Source organism: Harpia harpyja, chromosome 4 (assembly GCF_026419915.1).
Source record: "Harpia harpyja isolate bHarHar1 chromosome 4, bHarHar1 primary haplotype, whole genome shotgun sequence".
NCBI lineage: Eukaryota > Metazoa > Chordata > Aves > Accipitriformes > Accipitridae > Harpia > Harpia harpyja.
The window spans coordinates 68188613-68208004 of NC_068943.1; the positions used below are offsets into that span (position 1 = coordinate 68188613).

Sequence of the window (19392 nt, forward strand, 5' to 3'; positions counted from 1 at the left end):
GTGAGAATACTGAGTAGTGCTTGCAAGGAGCTCTCTAATCTCTCTTCCTAAACCCCATCTTTTTCATGTAAAGCACCAGTCTGTTGTGACCTCTTACAGCCCTACCACTATTACTTTTGCCCTTCATGAGTGTTAGCTGCATCCACCTGTCATCTCTTGCTTTCTGTGTTACAAAGCATCTCTATTTGCATATACACACATACTGTATGGAATTTCAACCCCATAGCTGCTACCTCTATACAAATAAACAACACAGAGTAAAGAAGAAACTCTCACTCCACGAAGAATACCGTGCAGCAGGCTGTAATCAGTGAACTACAAAAAGGTTTATTCCTTCCTGTGAAGGGCTCCCTCCTTTTCACAATCTGTGACACTCAAAAGTTCAAGCAAACATGTTTTTCATCTAAAGTATGAACTGTATTTACTGAAAGGTCAGGGTCTCTTTGGAATATCTCTGCTCTTCACAAGATGCACCAAACAAGAATTAACTATACAGAAGATAAGGGTCAAGGCACCATCAGTAGTAACTTTTATCCACTCCTCTCTAGTAATACAGTACCCAGGGTTAGATCAGCCCAGAAGTTACTAATCTAGTCTGGGGAAAAAAGCTTTCCCTTCAGTTACAAATTCAAGATACTTAAAGTGAGAAACTGGGACAAGATATTTTTATGTGAATGATATGAAGCAAAATGCAGCTGCACAGAACTATATCAATGTCTATCATCAAGATAAAAGGGTTGGATGAAACAACTTTTTCAGAGAAAAGATCTTTCTTCCTATGTCATCTTATGCTATATTTAAATCTCAAGGAAAATATTGGTTTTAAAGTGGGAGGAATGAAGAAGCTTCATTTTCATTACATCTAGGCACCACCACACACACACACACTTCCATGGAGGCACAAACCTTCAGGCTGCCTGATATGCAAACAGAAAGCAGCAACATGTGAACCTTGTGATTTTCACAGTCATTGCTAAAGGCATTTTGTAGTGAAGAATTTCAAAAGAAATAAGAAATCCTCTGTGTACCATCAATAATTATTACATGGCTTGTCATAAGCATGATCTGTGGGACAGAGCCTTAAATTTGATGAGTGATCACTTAAAGTATCCCTTACTGATTGGTATTTTCATGATTTGAGAGTGTGGCTCAGGCCTCATACTGCCTGGCAGTAATGAGACAGTTCAAGCTGCTCGCAAAATAAATGCAATTGAAAAGGCACTGACACAAGTTAGGTATCTGCCACATCTACTATACGGCAGTCTGAGAAAGGCACCAGTAGAAGTGACCCTGATTTCCCCAAAGGCTGAAACCCAGCATGGGCAGAACACTCTACCCGAGCGTTACTGTGGGATACAAACTGCATCCTTCTGTTCACCTTGCATCAACTAAAGCTCACCTATAAATACAGTGAAAACAAACAAGTATGTGACTTAGCACACAAATGTTTATTTATTGCATAGAGTTAAACACCAAAGAGAAGTCTAATATCTCAGCTATCATAATCAAATACAGCACATCCAGGTAGCCCTGCCATGAAGTCTACTATTGCAGCTACTATAACCCAATATATCACATCCAGATAGGTCTCTGTTCATCCAAACAGAGTCAAACGAAACCAATTCTCTCCTCAGGTTACCGCTGCATGCAGAGAACAGCAGAGATGCAGACAGCACCAGTGCAAGAAACTTTGCAATCTTAAACATATTCCCAAGAAACACATTTTTCAGAAGCTTTGAAACACTGGGTGGGACCTCTGGCAACACAGCACTGTGGAGCTGGGGAAGAGAAGAAAGTCAGAAGTCAAAAGACATTGCCTCACTGCATGATTTCACCACAGTTTCCCAATAGGCAACCATAGTTCAGCCATCTTCTAAACTTCTGAATGTCTGTTTCCTTTATATTCTATTTATGTATTTTTATGTAAACATGTGAGTGGGTGCATGTTTAAATACACATGCGCACACACGCTACCTACAAGCGTTCGTAAATCATGACATTTCTACTCCTGCATTTGTATATTTAATCTCCCCACACATCTCACGTTTTAATCTTAATATTTTCAATCTCATCAAAGAATGCTGTTACCATACTGGTTTGTTTTTGCTTACTGATTCACCAGACACACCTTGCTGCCGCCTTCTATGGAATGGTCAGTCCCCCAGTACTCCTCAAGCCTAATATCCAGCAACAATTCATTTACAGTGAAGGGCTAAGATTTAAGATAAGGTTCAGGGAAAATCAGCCTGTCATTACAGGCTTGGAGAAATAAAAGATCACCCAAATGCCAGATCTGACCTGACCTTTGAATGTACTGCTCCAATAGTATTTTTCAATAGCTACGCTTCCCATCCTTTCCCTGAATCAATTACTGCAGCAAGTCAGTTATGAGCTGGCCACAGCTTTCCTTCCAAACTCTGCTGAGAAAAAACAATTGAACTCCAATGCCCAGTGCAAAAGTATTGCTCCTCATAAAGCATCCGCTTATTTGCACTGTTTAGCAAAAAAAGGAAGGAAAAAAGTTGTTAATACCCGTATTACACCTGTTAGAAAATGAACAAGCAGATTCTAGCACAGAAGAATTTTATTTTCCATGTTTGCACACTTGTTTTTTTCTGCTGTGACCAAGGAAATGCAGCTACAAATAAAATGTCTAATGATAATTTCTAATCTCACTTTGCATATAAAAATCCCATCAGGTTTTGAAAAATTTCAGCACAAACTGTAAATACTCAAATGAATCCCAGGGTTTATATACAAACATGTAGGAAAAAAAAAATCCTCAAAAAACCCTTGAACTTCTATACATAGATAGGATTCAGCTCTATGACAATTATATACAAGAAATAATTGGCTAAACAGCAAAAAAATGAGATGTTTTATCAGGAGAAATATTGACTGAAAACACATCTCAAACAGTGGCCAACAAGGAGCTCTTTTGCCATTTTTTTCAGAGTGGGCTTGAAAATCAGCTACATCTACTTAAATTTGTAACCCCCAGCTGGGCTGTCAACTCCCCTTAAAAAAAGCATGCAGGAATGGATATTCCTGCTCAAGCTCTGTGATTGCTTCTTATAATTCACTCATCTGTCTCTCTTACAGGAGAGAACATAATTTATATACCTTTCATCACTTGTATGCAGTTCAGTCAACGAAAACACTGTTCAAGCTGATTCTTGCTGCCTGCCTTGAGCTCAGAAATCCTGAGCCATGGGGCTTGCCTGCTGCTTGCACTAATCCCTTGTCTGCTGGCACTAGGAGTCCCACTGGTAATGAAATAAAAATGGTATTCCAGGGCAGAAAGCCGAGCAACAAGCAGGATTTTTCTCAGCAGAAAGAACCCAACTGCAAAACAGTATCTAGTGAATGGTAAGTAAAAATCTGATGCACGTTGCCTATTTGCTCTCACTTTAGACTGCTGGCCTGGAGACACATATTTTTCCCTCTGTTTTTCTCAGAGGGAAGCTGGAAGGTGAAATGGCTGCAATGCCCACCCGGTTCTTGTGAATTGCTTGTGCACACCTCTGTACTGCCACAGCATTCATGGATGGCTGCTGGAAAGTAACATAACTTCTTCATTCTTCTGTTCCCCATATTTACAGTGGGAATAAGATTAACTAGTAAGAATTGATGGTGATAAAAGCAATAAAGACTATTGATGTGGTCAGAAATTACACTGCTGTGGCCTTATATGATTTTTCATGCAGTGAAGTCTTATTCTGTTTGCAGATGTTTCTTATATCCTCTCTGTTTCTACAGGTTGGTTTTTTTTTTTTTAAGATTTCAATACAGCAATGAGATTCCCTTTTAGCAGAATGAGTCTTTGCTTAGACAAGTGTCTCCATTTTCCAGTCCTGATTATGACCCATTCCTGCAGCAGGCAGAGAGGAGCTTATGGCCTATATGGAAAATATCAAGGTCCTTATTGATATCCTGAAGAATGTTTCACCAGCTAGTTCTATACTGTTGCTCTTGTTTCTCTTTCTGTAAGAAAATAAACTCTTCTTGAAGCTTTGTTGTCATCCAATAACAACTAAATAGGATTAATTTCAGGCAATATAAATGAAAGGCAACATTAATTCAGAAGCAACAAACCTGAACGTTCTATGTGAAATAAATGAAGACAAAGAAAGCAAGGTCAGCTCAGCTGAGTAACATAAAAGGCAGCCTCTTCTCTCAAAGCCTTTTGATCTGAATTTAACCTAAAATTGCAGCCTCCTTCTCAGGCCTTAGTAAAATAGCTTTTACACAACTACCAGGTTTCTGCAGGATCACATAATCTTAAATCTATCCATTCAGATGCCGGGACATTTCCAGCAGAGAAGCAGCCCATGAAATGCTGTGAAGGCTGCTGCTGACAGCTGCAGGTTTAGAGCAAGTGGGTCTTCTTCTCAAAGACACCTGGAAGCCTCTCCCAAAAAGATTTAGCCTTTGGTACACCAGTTTGAATTAGGGTTTAAAAATATTACACTGATAAAAATGCGATTACAGTTTTTCTGCATCTAATCTTGTTGCCTATACAACTGATTCTGGAACATGCGAGGCTCAGTTCACTCTTACCCTTATTCTTCATTACGCTTGAGGTTTAATCTGTTCTTACATCAGTTACACAGTGGTATAAAATCATAAGCTAATGTAAATTTACTGTAGACTTATAGGTGCATAGATGAGATCAGCATCAGGGTTTCTAAATCCACATTCTTGTTCCCCTGGTCCTCTCTGGGACATATAAAAAAGAAAATTTTGAAAAGTGAAGAAGGAACCAAAACATAAGCCACAACTCTGAACCATTAGACAGAAAAATTTCACAGGTTTGTTAAAGTTGGCAGTTAGGTAATTTTGAAGTGATCCTGTCGGAGACTTGTCTGTTTAAAGTTCAAATGGGAAGATGCAGAGCAGCTGTATCCACTCAGAAGCGACAGCAGGTATGGTTAGTTGATTTAATAAAGACCTGTCTGCACATCAGACGAGAAATTCTGAAGTGACAGAACTGGGTTGCAGCATTTCCGGTAAACAATTTTAGCAAGACTGTAAAACAGTCTTGAATGAGTTGATTATTCTCATCCCTGCTTGATGCCAGGGAAATGTTGTGAGTATTTAACAAATAATGTAAGAAAGTAACATTCTTCCAATAAAAAAATTATGACCAGCAGGGCAGCCTGCTACTGTAATCACATTTTTAAGTGTTGAAAAAGCAGGACCATGAAAAAACTGCCAGCTAAAAGAACTGGGCACATTTTTGGTACAACAATGGTTGGTGTTCGTGTACACAAGGGCAAGTGTAGTAAGAGCTAAATTTTACAGAAATTAATAGTATATTTTTGAATAGTTATCAGCTAATCAACAGCCTTTAAGATACACTCTTTGTATAAAATAAATAACCAGTATCGACTCTGTGGAGTCACAGTATGGACCCAGTTTTCATAGAACTGCTTCCAATAAGATAAAAATCTGGTGTGACTTTCTGAAGTCCCTTCTGAAATATTTTCATCATTCTTTCAAGGTTCAAACCAGTTTGATTCTGTGCAGCAGAAGTTCAATATTTGCCCTACCCTTACCAATGCTTTTTCAGCTCTTTCCACTATATTCTGCAAATATATTCTTGCAGCATGCCAGGGTGGCAGGCTGAAGCTCCAGAGCAGAGAACAAGAGAGACTGTTACACTATGCCAACCCCACCACTCTGTTTATGAATGTTGTTTTTCATGCAAAGCTACTGCATTCATTTGGATACTTCTCAACAAGTGTGGTGTCCCTATCTAAGGTTTTATAGTCTGCAAACTAGGTTTAAGAACTATATAATCCTACACTGAAGGTAAGAGCTTAAGAGAGTTAATCAAATGAGACAGAGGATGCCAAAACCATACTAAAGCTGGAGAAGGTGGCACATAAAACACCTTGAAGGGATCCATGACTGTTCCATCAAGATGAGTAACCTGCAGTACCCAAGTCTATTCTGCCTTGGGGTTTGCAGTGACTTTATGTTAGGTAACATTTCAGCCAAGTTGCATATAAATCCTACATAAGTTTTAGACTGAGTTTTGTTATAAACAATAAAATCTCTTGTTTCCTGAATATCCTACCAAAGACAGGACAGACAAACAGCAGAAACAAAACCAGTTCAGGATATTATAGTGATAAAATTTTCAGACGTCTGCTTTATCAAAGAATTGGGACAGAGGACCACATGGAAAATCAGTTTTGCACCTGTATATGTTCCTTGCTGCTCTACTTTTTTTGACCTTTATATTCAGAACAATGCTTATTTAGAATAAATGTGCTTTTCCAGTCACACATTTGCTTGCTTCAGAAGAAGCAGTTTTAGCAGAAGAGTTTGAGATGAGGAAATTATTTTCTTTTCTTCAATTCTTTTCTTCAATAACCAGTGACTAATTTTATAAAATCCCATTACAAGGCTGATTCTTATGGTACAGAAAACTAATTAATTTACTCTGATGAATTTGTCATCAGACAAATTACTGGGACCACTAACTCATTGTGTCGTCTTTGCATATACATATTTGGAGCAGAGGCACAGCATAACAAAAGTTACTAGCAACTTTTTTGGAACAGCACTTTTTATCTGGTTTTGTTAGTAAACCAAATACTTAGCAATGTTCTAGCATACCTGCCACTTAGCTGGTAATACCGCTAGACCAGCATTCAAATACATGGAAGCATAAAGTCCACATGAGCAGATACAGATGTCCTTCTGAAAGACCCCTCACTTCCTCCTGCAGCTGAGTAAATATGAATTTAAATGCACTAAATAAAGAGAATAAACACTGACTAATAAGAAGAGTGTCTCTAACTTTAGGCAGGTTTATGGACACAGTTTTTAAATAAACATAAATATATCAGTTTGAATGTTATTTCCCAAGGAAATGAGACTCCATGATTGTGCTATTAAGTGGTGGTTGCCACCCCCTGACTCCCCCATCCTTCACGTCCAACCTGGCTTACAACTTCTGAAGCTGTTGTCTTTTCATCTGAAGTTGACAATGGGGGAAGAAATCTCCATGGTATCAAAATGCTGCAACTTCAGTGAAAATTAGCAGTTGGAAAGAGCAGAGAGGCTTATGTTAGTATTTTCACTATGAGAAATACTGTAGTATGAACTTGGCAGTTACCTGTTCTGTATGACTTGTCAGTGGCCCTATAAGTATATAATGGCAAAATAATCAGCCCTCACACCAGCCACAATATGTGCTTTCTCCCAGCTGATTAGGCAGAAAGAAAGGAGAAGAGCTGAAAATAGGAAAAGAAGTTGAAACCATATAGGGAGAACGAGAGGAGATGAAGGTATTTAAATGAAGGAGAATTTGAGGTTACTGGGAACAAAGCAGTAAGAGAAGAGCCTGCGCGTGCACACACACACACCTTAAGGCAACCTGATCCCATCGGTTCTGATGCTCAAACCACAATTTGATTTCACAGCTTGGCACCAGACTGTTACACTGGTTCAACAGCTAACATGGACATACTGTAGTAACAGAATGTCTGCTTTTCACCTGGTCTGGGAATAAGCAACACTGGTATAAATACATTTTCTCCTGAATTGATCCAGAGAGGAAAGGGCTGTGCTACTTTGCTGAAAGGGCTGTGTTTAAGACAATAGAGCTGTGTATATGGGTAAGTCCTTTAGGTACCTAAATCAGCATTAGATGTCGCTGTACGTATTTATGTTGGCTTTAGAGACCATTACTTTATACATTACAAAACTAAAGAATTCTATCTAAATTAGAGTGCTAACGTTAATAAGCACAGGTTAATGCTAAATATAAGCAAACACAAAAGCTTAGCAGCTGGTTTACTACGTCATCCTTTTGTATCCATCCCAGATCAGGGTACTGAAAAAAAAAAATGATAATAAATGGTATCATCATTAAACATAATTAAGTAAATACATCTATAGCATTTTCCTCCACTTTCAGATTTCAAAGCTATTATAAATTAAGTTTCACTAATAACAGTCAGAAATCAGAATGGAATCATCCCTATTCTGCAGAAAATGAAATAAACTGTAGAGAGACATTCAGCTGGGTTCTGAAATACCAGCAAAGACCTATGAAGTACGTTGTGCTCCTAAGCAGCACACAGACAGAACGTGTGTTGACATTTACTTGTCAAGTAACATGACTGAGGTTACAGTGGAAGTCTGTATAGAAGGTGGGAACAGAAACAAGAGTTTCTGATTCATCCTTCTCCATCTGATGCCATAAAAAGTAAAATATTGCATCAGATCAACTGATTGTATGTTAGAAAATTACAGCAATAACAAAGAGAGAATAATCTTGCAGTTATGATACTGGACTTGGAATATTGTTGTCCAGCTCTTGGCTCTGCTACAACATCAAGCAAGTTATCTAGTGTTTTCTCCCCAGTCACTTACCCATAAACCAACAGAATTTCCTTTTTCTGTCTTGCCCAATGATTTCGGGAAACAGACTGTTTCTCAGTATATATTTTTACAATACCTAGCACAGTGGGCCTTAGAATCAGGTGCACTCTTGGATGTCTGTCTTAATGCAAACAATATTTACAGTGCATTTTAATCTATATTATATTTTAGAATGTGTTCAGGACATTTTACAACCGTTTTCACATTGCAGGTCTATACCAACGAGCTAATGTGGGAAAAACATGTCCGCAAAGCATTGAGAACTGAGTTAAAAAATACCTCCTACCTGCACAGGTGTCTCCAGAGTGTAGATATGTTCCCCGCGCACATTGTAGAACTTGACAAGTGCGCTTTTCAACAGGGAACCATTGCCGAGGTCAACCAGCTGGCTTTGCTTCTCCATGCCTGCTACTGCAAGTAGGTCTCCTTGTGTACACCACTGCACCACCACATCTGAAATCACAAAGATGGTTTGCAATAATCACTGATTAGAATCAGTAGGAACAGCATTTCCAGATGCTGTAAAGTGACTTGAACAGCTAAATCATGCTCTCAAAAGTTACTTAAGTACTTATCATTGAACTAGTAGCAAATACGCCGCATAGGCACTTCCAAGAATGACTCTTTTTACTTTGTAAATTGCAAAAAATGTGTTAAAACCATTCATTTTTCTCTCTATGGTGAGCCTATAATGTAATCAGTGGTTGCTCCTAAGTACCTAAGGACAAGAATTTATCAGAGATGTTAAAACTGATGTGGAAGATCCTATGCACATCCTTGGGGTAAGTGGAATCACGTTAATACGCAGATAAATAATCTCACTAAGAGAGCAGCAAAGAGTATTTGTCTGGAAAGGCCTACAGTGCAAAAAAGCAGCATATCTGGCAATGTCTCATATTCTTGCTGGCTGTGAAATAACTTTTAGCATAACTCAAGCTAGAGTTACTGTTTAGTATAACATCAAAATAAAAAGACTTTTGAATTTTTCTCCATATATACATATGGCCTGCATGTCATAGGTTTTCTTTTGACACCTGACTTGTGAAAATCTACTCATTTGTCTAGCATGAGTTTGCCAGAAGCACACAGGGATTACTTAGTCTCTCATGTACATGAGTATGAATATACGTATCGGTTACTTCTCCTACAGGCACCTCATGATGAGGAACATCCACAGCTTAATTGGGGGATGCTAATTTCAAACCCTCATATCCTCCAGCTCTTTGTCACACTTCAAGAAGAGCACTAAAACAGTATTTTGTGTTTCTGCTTGTGTTTCAGAGGCAGATTTGTATGTGCAAGGAATACTGAGCTAGTCTTCAAACCTTTTTACTCTTAAACCAGAGGTGAAAGGCAGCTATTTTGTGCTGAGACAAAGTGAAGGTAAAGACAAAACTTTTGTGCCCTGGGATGCTCAATCTGCCAAGAACCTTTTGAAGAAATTTGTGGGCGAGAAACTATCTTCAAATGAAGAAGCAGGAGAGAAATGAGAGTTGGCAGGAAGGATCTCAAAATTGTTTCAAGTTGTCAACTTGTCATTTTCAGAGACTTTTATGTGCAATTTAAAATGGTTTTGTATTATTTCAACTTTCTGATATTTCTCATGGGAATTATACTTCTGTACATATCAGAGGCAAGACGCATACTCCTCAAGATAATTTTTTCACAGCTAGGCACTGTATGCCTCTTTTTTTCTCTTAGTCCTCAGCCCTCTAAGTAATCTACCGTGGGATTTAATTCATCTTTCTCAGAGAATATAATGATAGGCAGGTTAGAAATCAATGAGGCATGCTGATCAACTCCACTTTTGGTAGCTGGTTTAACTAAACAATTACCAAAGTGAAAAAACAATCTCCTTTGGATACATGTCTTCAGATAAAACCTTCAGTCAATCCCCATACCGAGAGGAAGAGGAGCAATTACTGCATCCAGCAGTTTTCTCTCTCTCAAAACTCGTAGAATTAGGCTGCTGCAAAGGCAGCGAAGGGCTGGACATGGGCTGCAGCATCCCCCTGGGACAGCACGGCTCTACAGCATGCTGCACTGCACACGGAGTCTTCAATGACTATTGAACCTTGATGTACAATAGCTCAGCTGATAACTAGGTCTCAGCACAAGCACGGAGATTAGAAATCAGAGGAGGTTTCATCTAGGGTAACGGTCTGCAAATGAATCAGTGGATCAGAGCCATCCCTGAAAACTACTTGCCAGCCACTACAGGCATGTGTATCAGCAAACTTTGAAGACAGAGCACTCTAAATGTGCCATAGCTCTACAGGTAGCAGTTGTAGCTAACTAGTACCACCAGTAAGTAGATGCACTTCAGCAGTTCTGCAGGTAGCAGTGCACTGAGAATCACAGAAATAAAAAGCATAAAGAAAAGAAGGATACAAATGAACAGTTCAGGACCTCCACTAGAACTGATAAAACTTCCAGGAGTGTTCAAGCTGGATGAAAAGAACTGGTATTCGGGTATCTCATTCAACAGCAAATGTTCTTCTGCATCAATTTAATATGAATATTCCCAGTAAAATGACAGCTATACAAAGCTAGTAGAACAGCAAAAATATATTGGTATTGCTTGAAATAGTTTTATAGTTGCCTGCTTTAAAAATACTTTCAGTATGCTGCTCATCCAGCAGCCCATAAAGACAAGTGCATCTGCTGTAGAGACCACAAAGCAATACTTACAGATTTCAAACAGAAACACATTAATTAAGACTTACACACAATACTAAAGACCATCCACTCTCAGCAGAATACCAAGTGGCTGGAGAGGATGGAGACCTTGAGCTGGGTGCTTTTGCACATTCTTGCATGTGATAACAACCAGTAAAATTATAGTCACTTGAAAAAAATTTTGATAAGAAGGTACAGAAAATGTTTACATCTATATGACAGTTATATCTAAAACACTTTCCACTGTACAATGGGTAGCTTCAAAACAACAGTGATGTCCCAATCACCTTTCTCTCTCTGTCTTATACATACTCCTAATCCAGTAAGATGTTGCACATTCTTCTTCTACTGATGTCTGTGACGTAGTCCAGTTTACAATTAATAAAAAATATTTCTACTGTAGCTTGCACATTAGTATTTTGCCAGAGGAGGGTGATGTAATTAAGGGATCTTTTTTCCATTAGTGAAAGTTAATGGGGAAAGAGAAACAGGACAGACATCCCCAGCAAGACAGAGCCATGCAACTCTAAACAGAGAATAAGATGGAGTTTGTTTCTCCTACTGTTTCCAGCTGAAAGCTAGACTAGATGACAACTCAAGACTACTTCCTATCCTATTTACTATAATTCTGTGGAGATGCTGGGCACACCCCTCGGTGGATATCACAAGAACTTCTCTAAATTGGTTCCAGTTTCCCAGACTTTAGGCGTCCTTTCAGCTGAAGAAGTTTTCTGGATCATAGGGTTACCCCAGGATGCTACATTTTGCCAGCCATGTGCTTCTTGTGTTGACACAGATGGAAGCAGGAGTGGAAAAGAAACCTCAAAGGTGATTTTTTTAATCTCCTAAGACTACCCTACATAGTGGATCACCCCAAAACTACTAGGCTGGTGCTAGGGCAACTTTTCACAAAAAATATCCCAGTGTTACAGAACAGCTAAGAGTCTGCTCTAACAGCTTAATTTTTTTTTTTTTTCATCTAATATAAAACTAACTTACCTGTGGAGATGAAAAAGAATCAATGGAACCTATATTTAAGTATGTGCTTATTTGCCACAGTGAATTAAAACTTCTCTCCAGGCAAAGCACTGTAAATTGTACCGAGAGTACTGGCAAAGTAAAGGACTTTTTGATAGGTAAGAACAGTAAAAATTTCAATGTGAATTAAAGATTTTACATGGAATACTGATCGTACAAACATTCATGCACATCACTTAGCAAGATGTATAGTAATTAATCAGTGGAATTTTCCTTCTCTCAGAATAACTTGCCTCTTGATAATTAATAATTCTAGCACATTTTCAAAATTTGTGGGAGTCAAAGCAGCACTGCGATTCATACCCGGTTACCAAAAGCATGGGAGGAGACCTTGTGAATTAAAGATGGAAAGGAAGTGTTACATAGCAGAGGCATTCACACAAAGAAGCATAAACATATTAGCACATTCAGCTGAAAACCAGAAAACAGATCAATTGCTCTACAAAACTGCCATGAAAACATGATCTCAAAAATGGAAACATTTTTTCAAAACACAAAAACTCTATCAGCCAACTGCTGCTCTTCCACCAGCAGGTGTCACTGCTGGAAATGGCAATAACGGCGGCCAAGTGCTTGCTGGGTTAGGAGAGACAATCGCAAAACCATAACCTATACACACATCATTAAAAAGACAAGAAAAATAGAGCATAGGGAGGGGGTGAAATGGTTTCCTTTTGTACCTTTCAACCCTGAGCGGATGATAGTAGGAGACAAGTCGTCATAATTGTTCATTAAACTGATGTCTCCCGATGTGAAGCTGACAGTAAGTAGTGGTTTGGTGTTCTGTACCGGGACTGGATATGCAGCTGGTCCATCTGCAAAAACAAGGCTCTGGAGTGAGCAAAAGGCAAACAACCAGAAGTAATTACATCCAGGCTGAAATACACTGTACTTCAGCCTACCACCATCAGGAGTGGTTCCAAGCCTCAAACTCTACCTGCTTATTTCTGCAACGTCTATGGGCAAAAGCAAAGCAGGTTTAGCTAGTTCACTTGCCTCCTTTTGTGAAAGCCCAATGTTTTTACTTTGTGAATTTTTACTGCAGTATATCCAATGTGATTTATGCATATGCTATTACGTTATACAGTGGTGGTTTTCAATCCTTCTCCATTGCCAACTCCCTGAAGTGTCTACAAATTGAAAACCAGTGCTTTGGAAGGCTTCCTTGGGACCCAAGTTGAAAACCAGTGTAATAAACAGCATAATCACATTAAAAGCTATTTGTTAGATACACTTTCTGCTTGGGCAAGTGTTGGGGGCTCCTGAAATCACATAAAGACATTCTAAGAACTTCTAAGAGAACACACTGACCTTTCACAGATTACTGTATTCTAAAAGTTAAGAGCTAGGCAGCAGCATGAAAAGTTACCTGCCATCCTGCATAACAGGATCCAATGTACTCAAAGGTAGAGGGGAGCCCAAATGGAACACTTGGCTTCAAAAACCATTTCTGCAAAGTCTCTGCTCCTCTGGGCTTGTTTTTCAGCATTCACTGAAATTCCCTTGTTCAAATACTTCATGACCAATATCACCATCTGTACTGTTCGTTGTTTAACTCTTTTTGTTTACAATTTCTGACAGGAGATGCTGCTGGCCCCTGCTAAAGTGCCTCTCAAGGTCCAGCCAGCAACTTTTAAGTCAACCAAAATGGCAGAGCCGGTTAAGAGCGGTATTGCTTCCTCAACTTGTAAAAAAGCTGATCAGAAAGCATTTTGGAGAGAGATGTCTAGTAATTAGCATCTCTGTGTGTATATAATTTAATAAGAAAAACCCATCAAACTTCCAGTCCTTCCTACACGTCTGTATGAGTCAAAGGCTTGTCACCTTTGAGAGGTTTATGCTGCATCTGCTCTGAAGAAAACACATCATGTTTGGGTAATCATCAAAATAGGCTTGTAGGCTTGTTACAAGTCCACCCCCCGCCCTGACTGACTCAGAAAAAGCTAGCTCATTCGGATCATTTAAGTTCTCATGTGTGTACTCTGCAACTTTACCATCCTCCAGCTGGAACCTCAGTATTTCAAAAAAACAATGAAAAACCAATTTAATGCTGTTCTCTGTCTTGCTTTAGAAGCTTGCTAGGAGATTTGAAGTTTGTTTCTTTTCTACTAAGGTAAGAAATCTCACCCAGTACCAAAAGTGAGGCATGAAAGCCAAAACAAAACTCAGTTTCAAAAGACGCTAACATTTTACCAGATGGTCACATTATCTTCTATTATTATTTGTTAAATACATATGCTTATTATATTGACATATATACACACGATTCTGGAAAAGGTACATTTTTTTGACGGAATCCCAATTAGAGTTAAAACTGCGAGAGTCCTCAATTCAGTGGTTCAGATCTGAGATGCAAATTCAGAATTATTTCTAGCTAATACGTATTTAAATTTTTCATTGTACAATCACTGTTATATTAATTTTGTTCTTTAGTTCAGATTTTATGCACTGGAAAACAGAAACAGCTTACCTAGATCTTATAGACTAATCAACAGCATTAACAACAAATATTAGCATTACTTGAATAAGAAGGATGGGGCTGACTGTGCATGGATACCTAGGCCTTCTAGGTCTTTGCTATTGATGATTTCCAAAAAGTTTAAAACCAAAACATTTCACCCAATGAGTTATATTTATACTTAATGGGAGGGAAGGATTTCTTCCTGACCCTCAAACTGGCAAAGTGCTCTGAAGCATGGGAATTAGTAACTCCAGACAGCTCCAGTCACCCTTCTTCTACCCTGTGTAATTGCAGGAAATATTTTCATTTCCAATCCTTCTACAGAATTTATTGGGCTCTTTGTATCAGGACTATCAAGGATGGGACTATAATGATGAGCATTACAGAAATCCTATGAAACAGAGATAAAATTAAAGGTGTAGTACTTTCCACTATGTCTAGTACTGGTGTCTTTTCACACGAATCTATATAATAACACATTAACTTCTGTGCACTCTGACTACCTCCATACATACGGACCATTGCAACACCTCACATCTGCTTATCAGTGAAATCTGATATGCCCCTTTCTAGTGTTTTTCACTCACCCTCACTAAAAACTTTGAGCTTTGTGCTGTTACCTCATTTGTGCAAACGGAGGCAGAGCAGCACAGATGAGGTACGACCTGCAGCAAGCCACACAGCGAGACTGGTGGCAGAGCTGGGGACAAACCCACTCTCCCGTACCAGCTCTCTGCTCCAATCCCCATGCTACCTCCACAGGAACGCACCATCTCTCAGCCTCTACCAGCTTGAAACTGCGGCCATCCTCCTGTTTTAGTAGAGCATGACAACTCCCTGGTGTTCGAAATGTCTTCGTGAACACTTGCAAAGCTGAAACAGAAGGATGTGCGTACAACACTACCTTGTGGCGGGGAATAGTCGTCGGAGTCCGTGTCGCTCTCGCTGCTGTCCTCCACCAGGAAGCTGGGGTAGTTCCAGGACATGCTGAGGATGCCATCTGACTCATGAAGGAGCACATGGGCCAGCATTCGGCCATGGCAGTCCATGACGATAACCTGTCCATCAGCAGTGCCAAACAGTACCTGGAAATAACACAACAGCCCACCAAACGTCAGCCACTGGACCCTCCTTCAAACGCATCTTGTAATTAACTAGCTACGCTGGAAATTAATTGAAAGCAAAGCAGTCAGGGATGTGAAATGGTGCCACAATAGGGCACCACAACCAAAGATGTATACGAAGAATGAAGTTAAAGCAGCAGGATCTAGAGGTAAGTGCCTAAAATCTGTGAGCAAGTAATGTTTCACGGTGGGGTGCGTTTTGTTCACTTTAATATGAACCATTACACTTTATTTGAACTTGGCCATTACTGCAACTAAAGTGAGCTGGCAGAAGGGCTACCACAGATTCTGCAGTATTGTTGGGTTATACAGAAACTTCTAAAATTGGTGGCAGAAACCGAGGTAGGCATCAGTCATAACAACATCAAAAGGCACAGCTGACAAAAGTGAGGTCTTAGCAGAGATTTCAAACAGCTTGTGAGAACTAGAAAGCTGAACAGACGAGGACAGGTTATTCAGTTGATGAGCTGAAAGAAGTGGGAGAATGTCTTCCAAAAACAGAGGCAAAAAGCAATATGATCAGTCAACTGGAAGTAGATTATTATAGCCCAAGAGGAAGGCAATATGTTACACATTCAGGAAGAGATGAAGAAGAGCTTCTACCCACCATTTCAAATACCAAATGGATAACGCAAGTTTTTTTCTTGCCCCTATACAACTCCATAGCTGATGCACACTGACTGCAGTCAGACTGACTGAAACCTACAATTTCTTTTTTATAAGCATTTTCTGTCTTGAGGCTTTTAGCAAGTTAAGATCCTGCATATTTGATGAATTTTAGAAAAACATCAGGAAACAGGGATTAATAAATCCACAAAACAATAAATGCATTAGCCAAGGCTGCTGCTGCTATCACGTAATTCCATATGAGGCAAATATGTTTTAAAGCAAGTTTAAAGGCACTCATCAACTTGAAAACTAGCCAGCATTAAAAATGAAACTAAAAGGAAGGTCAAATCTTATACTTGCCTTTCAGTTTACCACCTATTTCCAGTGCTTCTAAATTTAAGATTCTAACAATTATATGCTCAGATCAAAAATTAATCTAGCCTTGTATCTTACCACTAACAGTGGTCAAGTATTTGGGAAAGAGTAAAAGAACAGGATGCACTGAGCAGGCACCTCCCCTGCACACTCACGTAGCTTCCAGCAAAAAATACTCCCTCTTCTTTGATAACTGATAATTCCACTTGGTAACCTTTACCGCTTAACACTAAAAGAAATATAGAATAATTGTTCCCTACTTACATTCTCAACATCGGTCACAATTTTATAGACCTCTATTATCTAATCCCTTAATCACCTTTTTTCCAAGCTGAAGAATCATAGGCTACTTAGGATCTCCCTGTACAGTTGTTGTTCAAAGCCTCCAATCACCCTTGTTGACCTCTGCTGTCAGAGGTCTTCCTTTCTATCTTCCTTCTGAGATGTCATGCCAGACTTGCAGCATTCGAACTGTGTATTGTATCAGACTTACACAATAGTACTCACCTAGGAAGTAATTGTCATGGATGCACTTTTAAAAGTTTCAGAAAGGAAGCATGGCTTCAAAGGTCTCAGGCAAAAATAAGAAGTACTAGAATTTTTTCTATGATCAAGGTGATGCTCAGGAAACACAGAAGGTTGTAAACTAGAATAGCAGTTTAGCAGAGGAACTCCAGTGAAGTCATTAAAATCTTAAGAAAATCAATGGAGTTGTTTCACATTATCAGAAGCAATGAAAAAACCATCTGGCTGCGTTAACTGTCATCATTACAAGTTACAAATATTTTTGTGTTAACTAGCTGCTAGGTTAAAACAGTGGCTAAAGTTTGCTACAAGCCTCAGATTGCTATTTTTAGACATAAAAGCAAGAACTTGACCTTTGTTCATCTCGCACTCCCTTCCTTTGTGGTCCTTTATTCTACTCTTCTTCCACTTGTATCATCCCATCTCCTTTCTCACTGTTCATTATTTCAACTGTTTTTACATGCATAATCAGTGCACAGCCACTTTCACGGCTGTCCTGGTTTCAGCTGGGATAGAGTTAACTGTCTTCTTAGCAGCTGGTACAGTGCTATGTTTTGAGTTCAGTATGCAAAGAATGTTGATAACACTGATGTTTTCAGTTGTTGCTCAGTAGTGTTTAGACTAAAGTCAAGGATTTTTCAGCTTCTCATGCCCAGCCAGCGAGAAAGCTGGAGGGGCACAAGAAGTTGGCACAGGACACAGCCAGGGCACCTGACCCAAAGTGGCCAACGGGGTATTCCATACCATGTGACGTCCCATCTAGTGTATAAACTGGGGGGAGTGGGGGCGGGGGATTGCCACTCGGGGACTAGCTGGGTGTTGGTCGGCGGGTGGTGAGCAATTGCACTGCGTATCATTTGTACATTCCAATCCTTTTATTATTGCTGTTGTCATTTTATTAGTGTTATCATTATCATTATTAGTTTCTTCTTTTCTGTTCTATTAAACCGTTCTTATCTCAACCCACGGGTTTTGCTTCTTTTCCCGATTTTCTCCCCCATCCCACTGGGTGGGGGGGGAGTGAGTGAGTGGCTATGTGGTGCTTAGTTGCTGGCTGGGGTTAAACCACAACAACGGTCTACTTTCAGAACATAACCACTCTCTTTCAGATCTCTACAGAACAAACGTCTTCTACAAAGCCAAAATCCTACTGGTTGTCATTGCTAGCTTCTCACACCACTTGCAGCCTACTCTGTAGATTAGTATTTTACCAGTCTCCTAGGAGTTTTATAACTGCAAAATACCCAGACAGAGGAGGTGAAACTCTCTATTGTTTCTGAAAATAGCTGTATAAGAGTTCTGTCTCCTAAAATCCAACTTTACAATTGGGCAGGAACAAAATGTTGGGACTCATCACCCAGAGTTCAGTCTCATCTCAATCTGAAGCTAATTCTTTCAAGTAGCACTGCCCCCAATTCATTTAAAATTACGAAGTTCTACAGATTCAATTCAGTTCAGAACAGCTGCATGTGGGCATCTTAATTCTTGCACTGGAACCTGAGCGAGCTCTTTAGCAACCTAGAAATGTCAGAGGGCACTCTTCATCTCTTTAGCCCAGCCATAGGTTTCAAGGAGCAGCTTTAAGTTTTGGGGTTATTGTAGCAATACAAGCTTTAAGATGAAAGCATTTATCAGGCTGATAGTCCCCCCCCGCTGGCTGAACTCCTGCTGAAGCTGTAAAAATGTCTAATGGTGTTTTCATCCATAACATTACTCAAGTTATAAATGCCACACTCAAGCTACTTATGTCAGATGAATAAAACTCTCTTGACCTTCAGAAAAAAGGTTTAGCCACAGGGTATGCCCGAAGGATCCAACAGAGAAATTAAAAGGTTGTATTTTAGCTGCCTAAATTCGTATTTTTCAGGTATTTGCAGACCTAGGAGGTCTGAGGGAATGTTGGAAAGAGGTAATGAACAAGTTACAGTGGTTTGTTAATGCCTGCATTCAAAACCTAATGATAATAATAGTAATTTAAAAAAAAAATCCCAAGTACTTATTTTGAAGTTGTTCTTTGGCCCCTTGTTCTGTTCCTCTACTCTTGTCTCATCTCCTCTTCTTTCATACTGTTCACTATTTCAACTGTTTTCACATGCATTACCACTTGTAGAATTGCATTTGCAGAACTATGCATAATCTGATAACAAAATACCTAAAATCACCCAATACATTCAAAGTGAG

General features: G+C 39.3%; 1 protein-coding gene across 4 annotated transcripts in view; it reads right to left on the reverse strand.

Annotated features, from left to right (window-relative positions):
• The window catches only part of TULP4 (TUB like protein 4), a 163388-nt gene that overhangs the window by 25100 nt on the left and 118896 nt on the right, over positions 1 to 19392 (reverse strand). For all 4 annotated transcript variants that reach the window (XM_052784610.1, XM_052784608.1, XM_052784609.1 and 1 more), the window contains exons 5-7: positions 15483 to 15663; positions 12798 to 12932; positions 8687 to 8853 (exon numbers count right to left, since the gene is read on the reverse strand). In XM_052784610.1, the coding sequence (XP_052640570.1) occupies positions 8687 to 8853; positions 12798 to 12932; positions 15483 to 15663 (483 nt within the window). The remainder of the gene's footprint in view (positions 1 to 8686; positions 8854 to 12797; positions 12933 to 15482; positions 15664 to 19392) is intronic.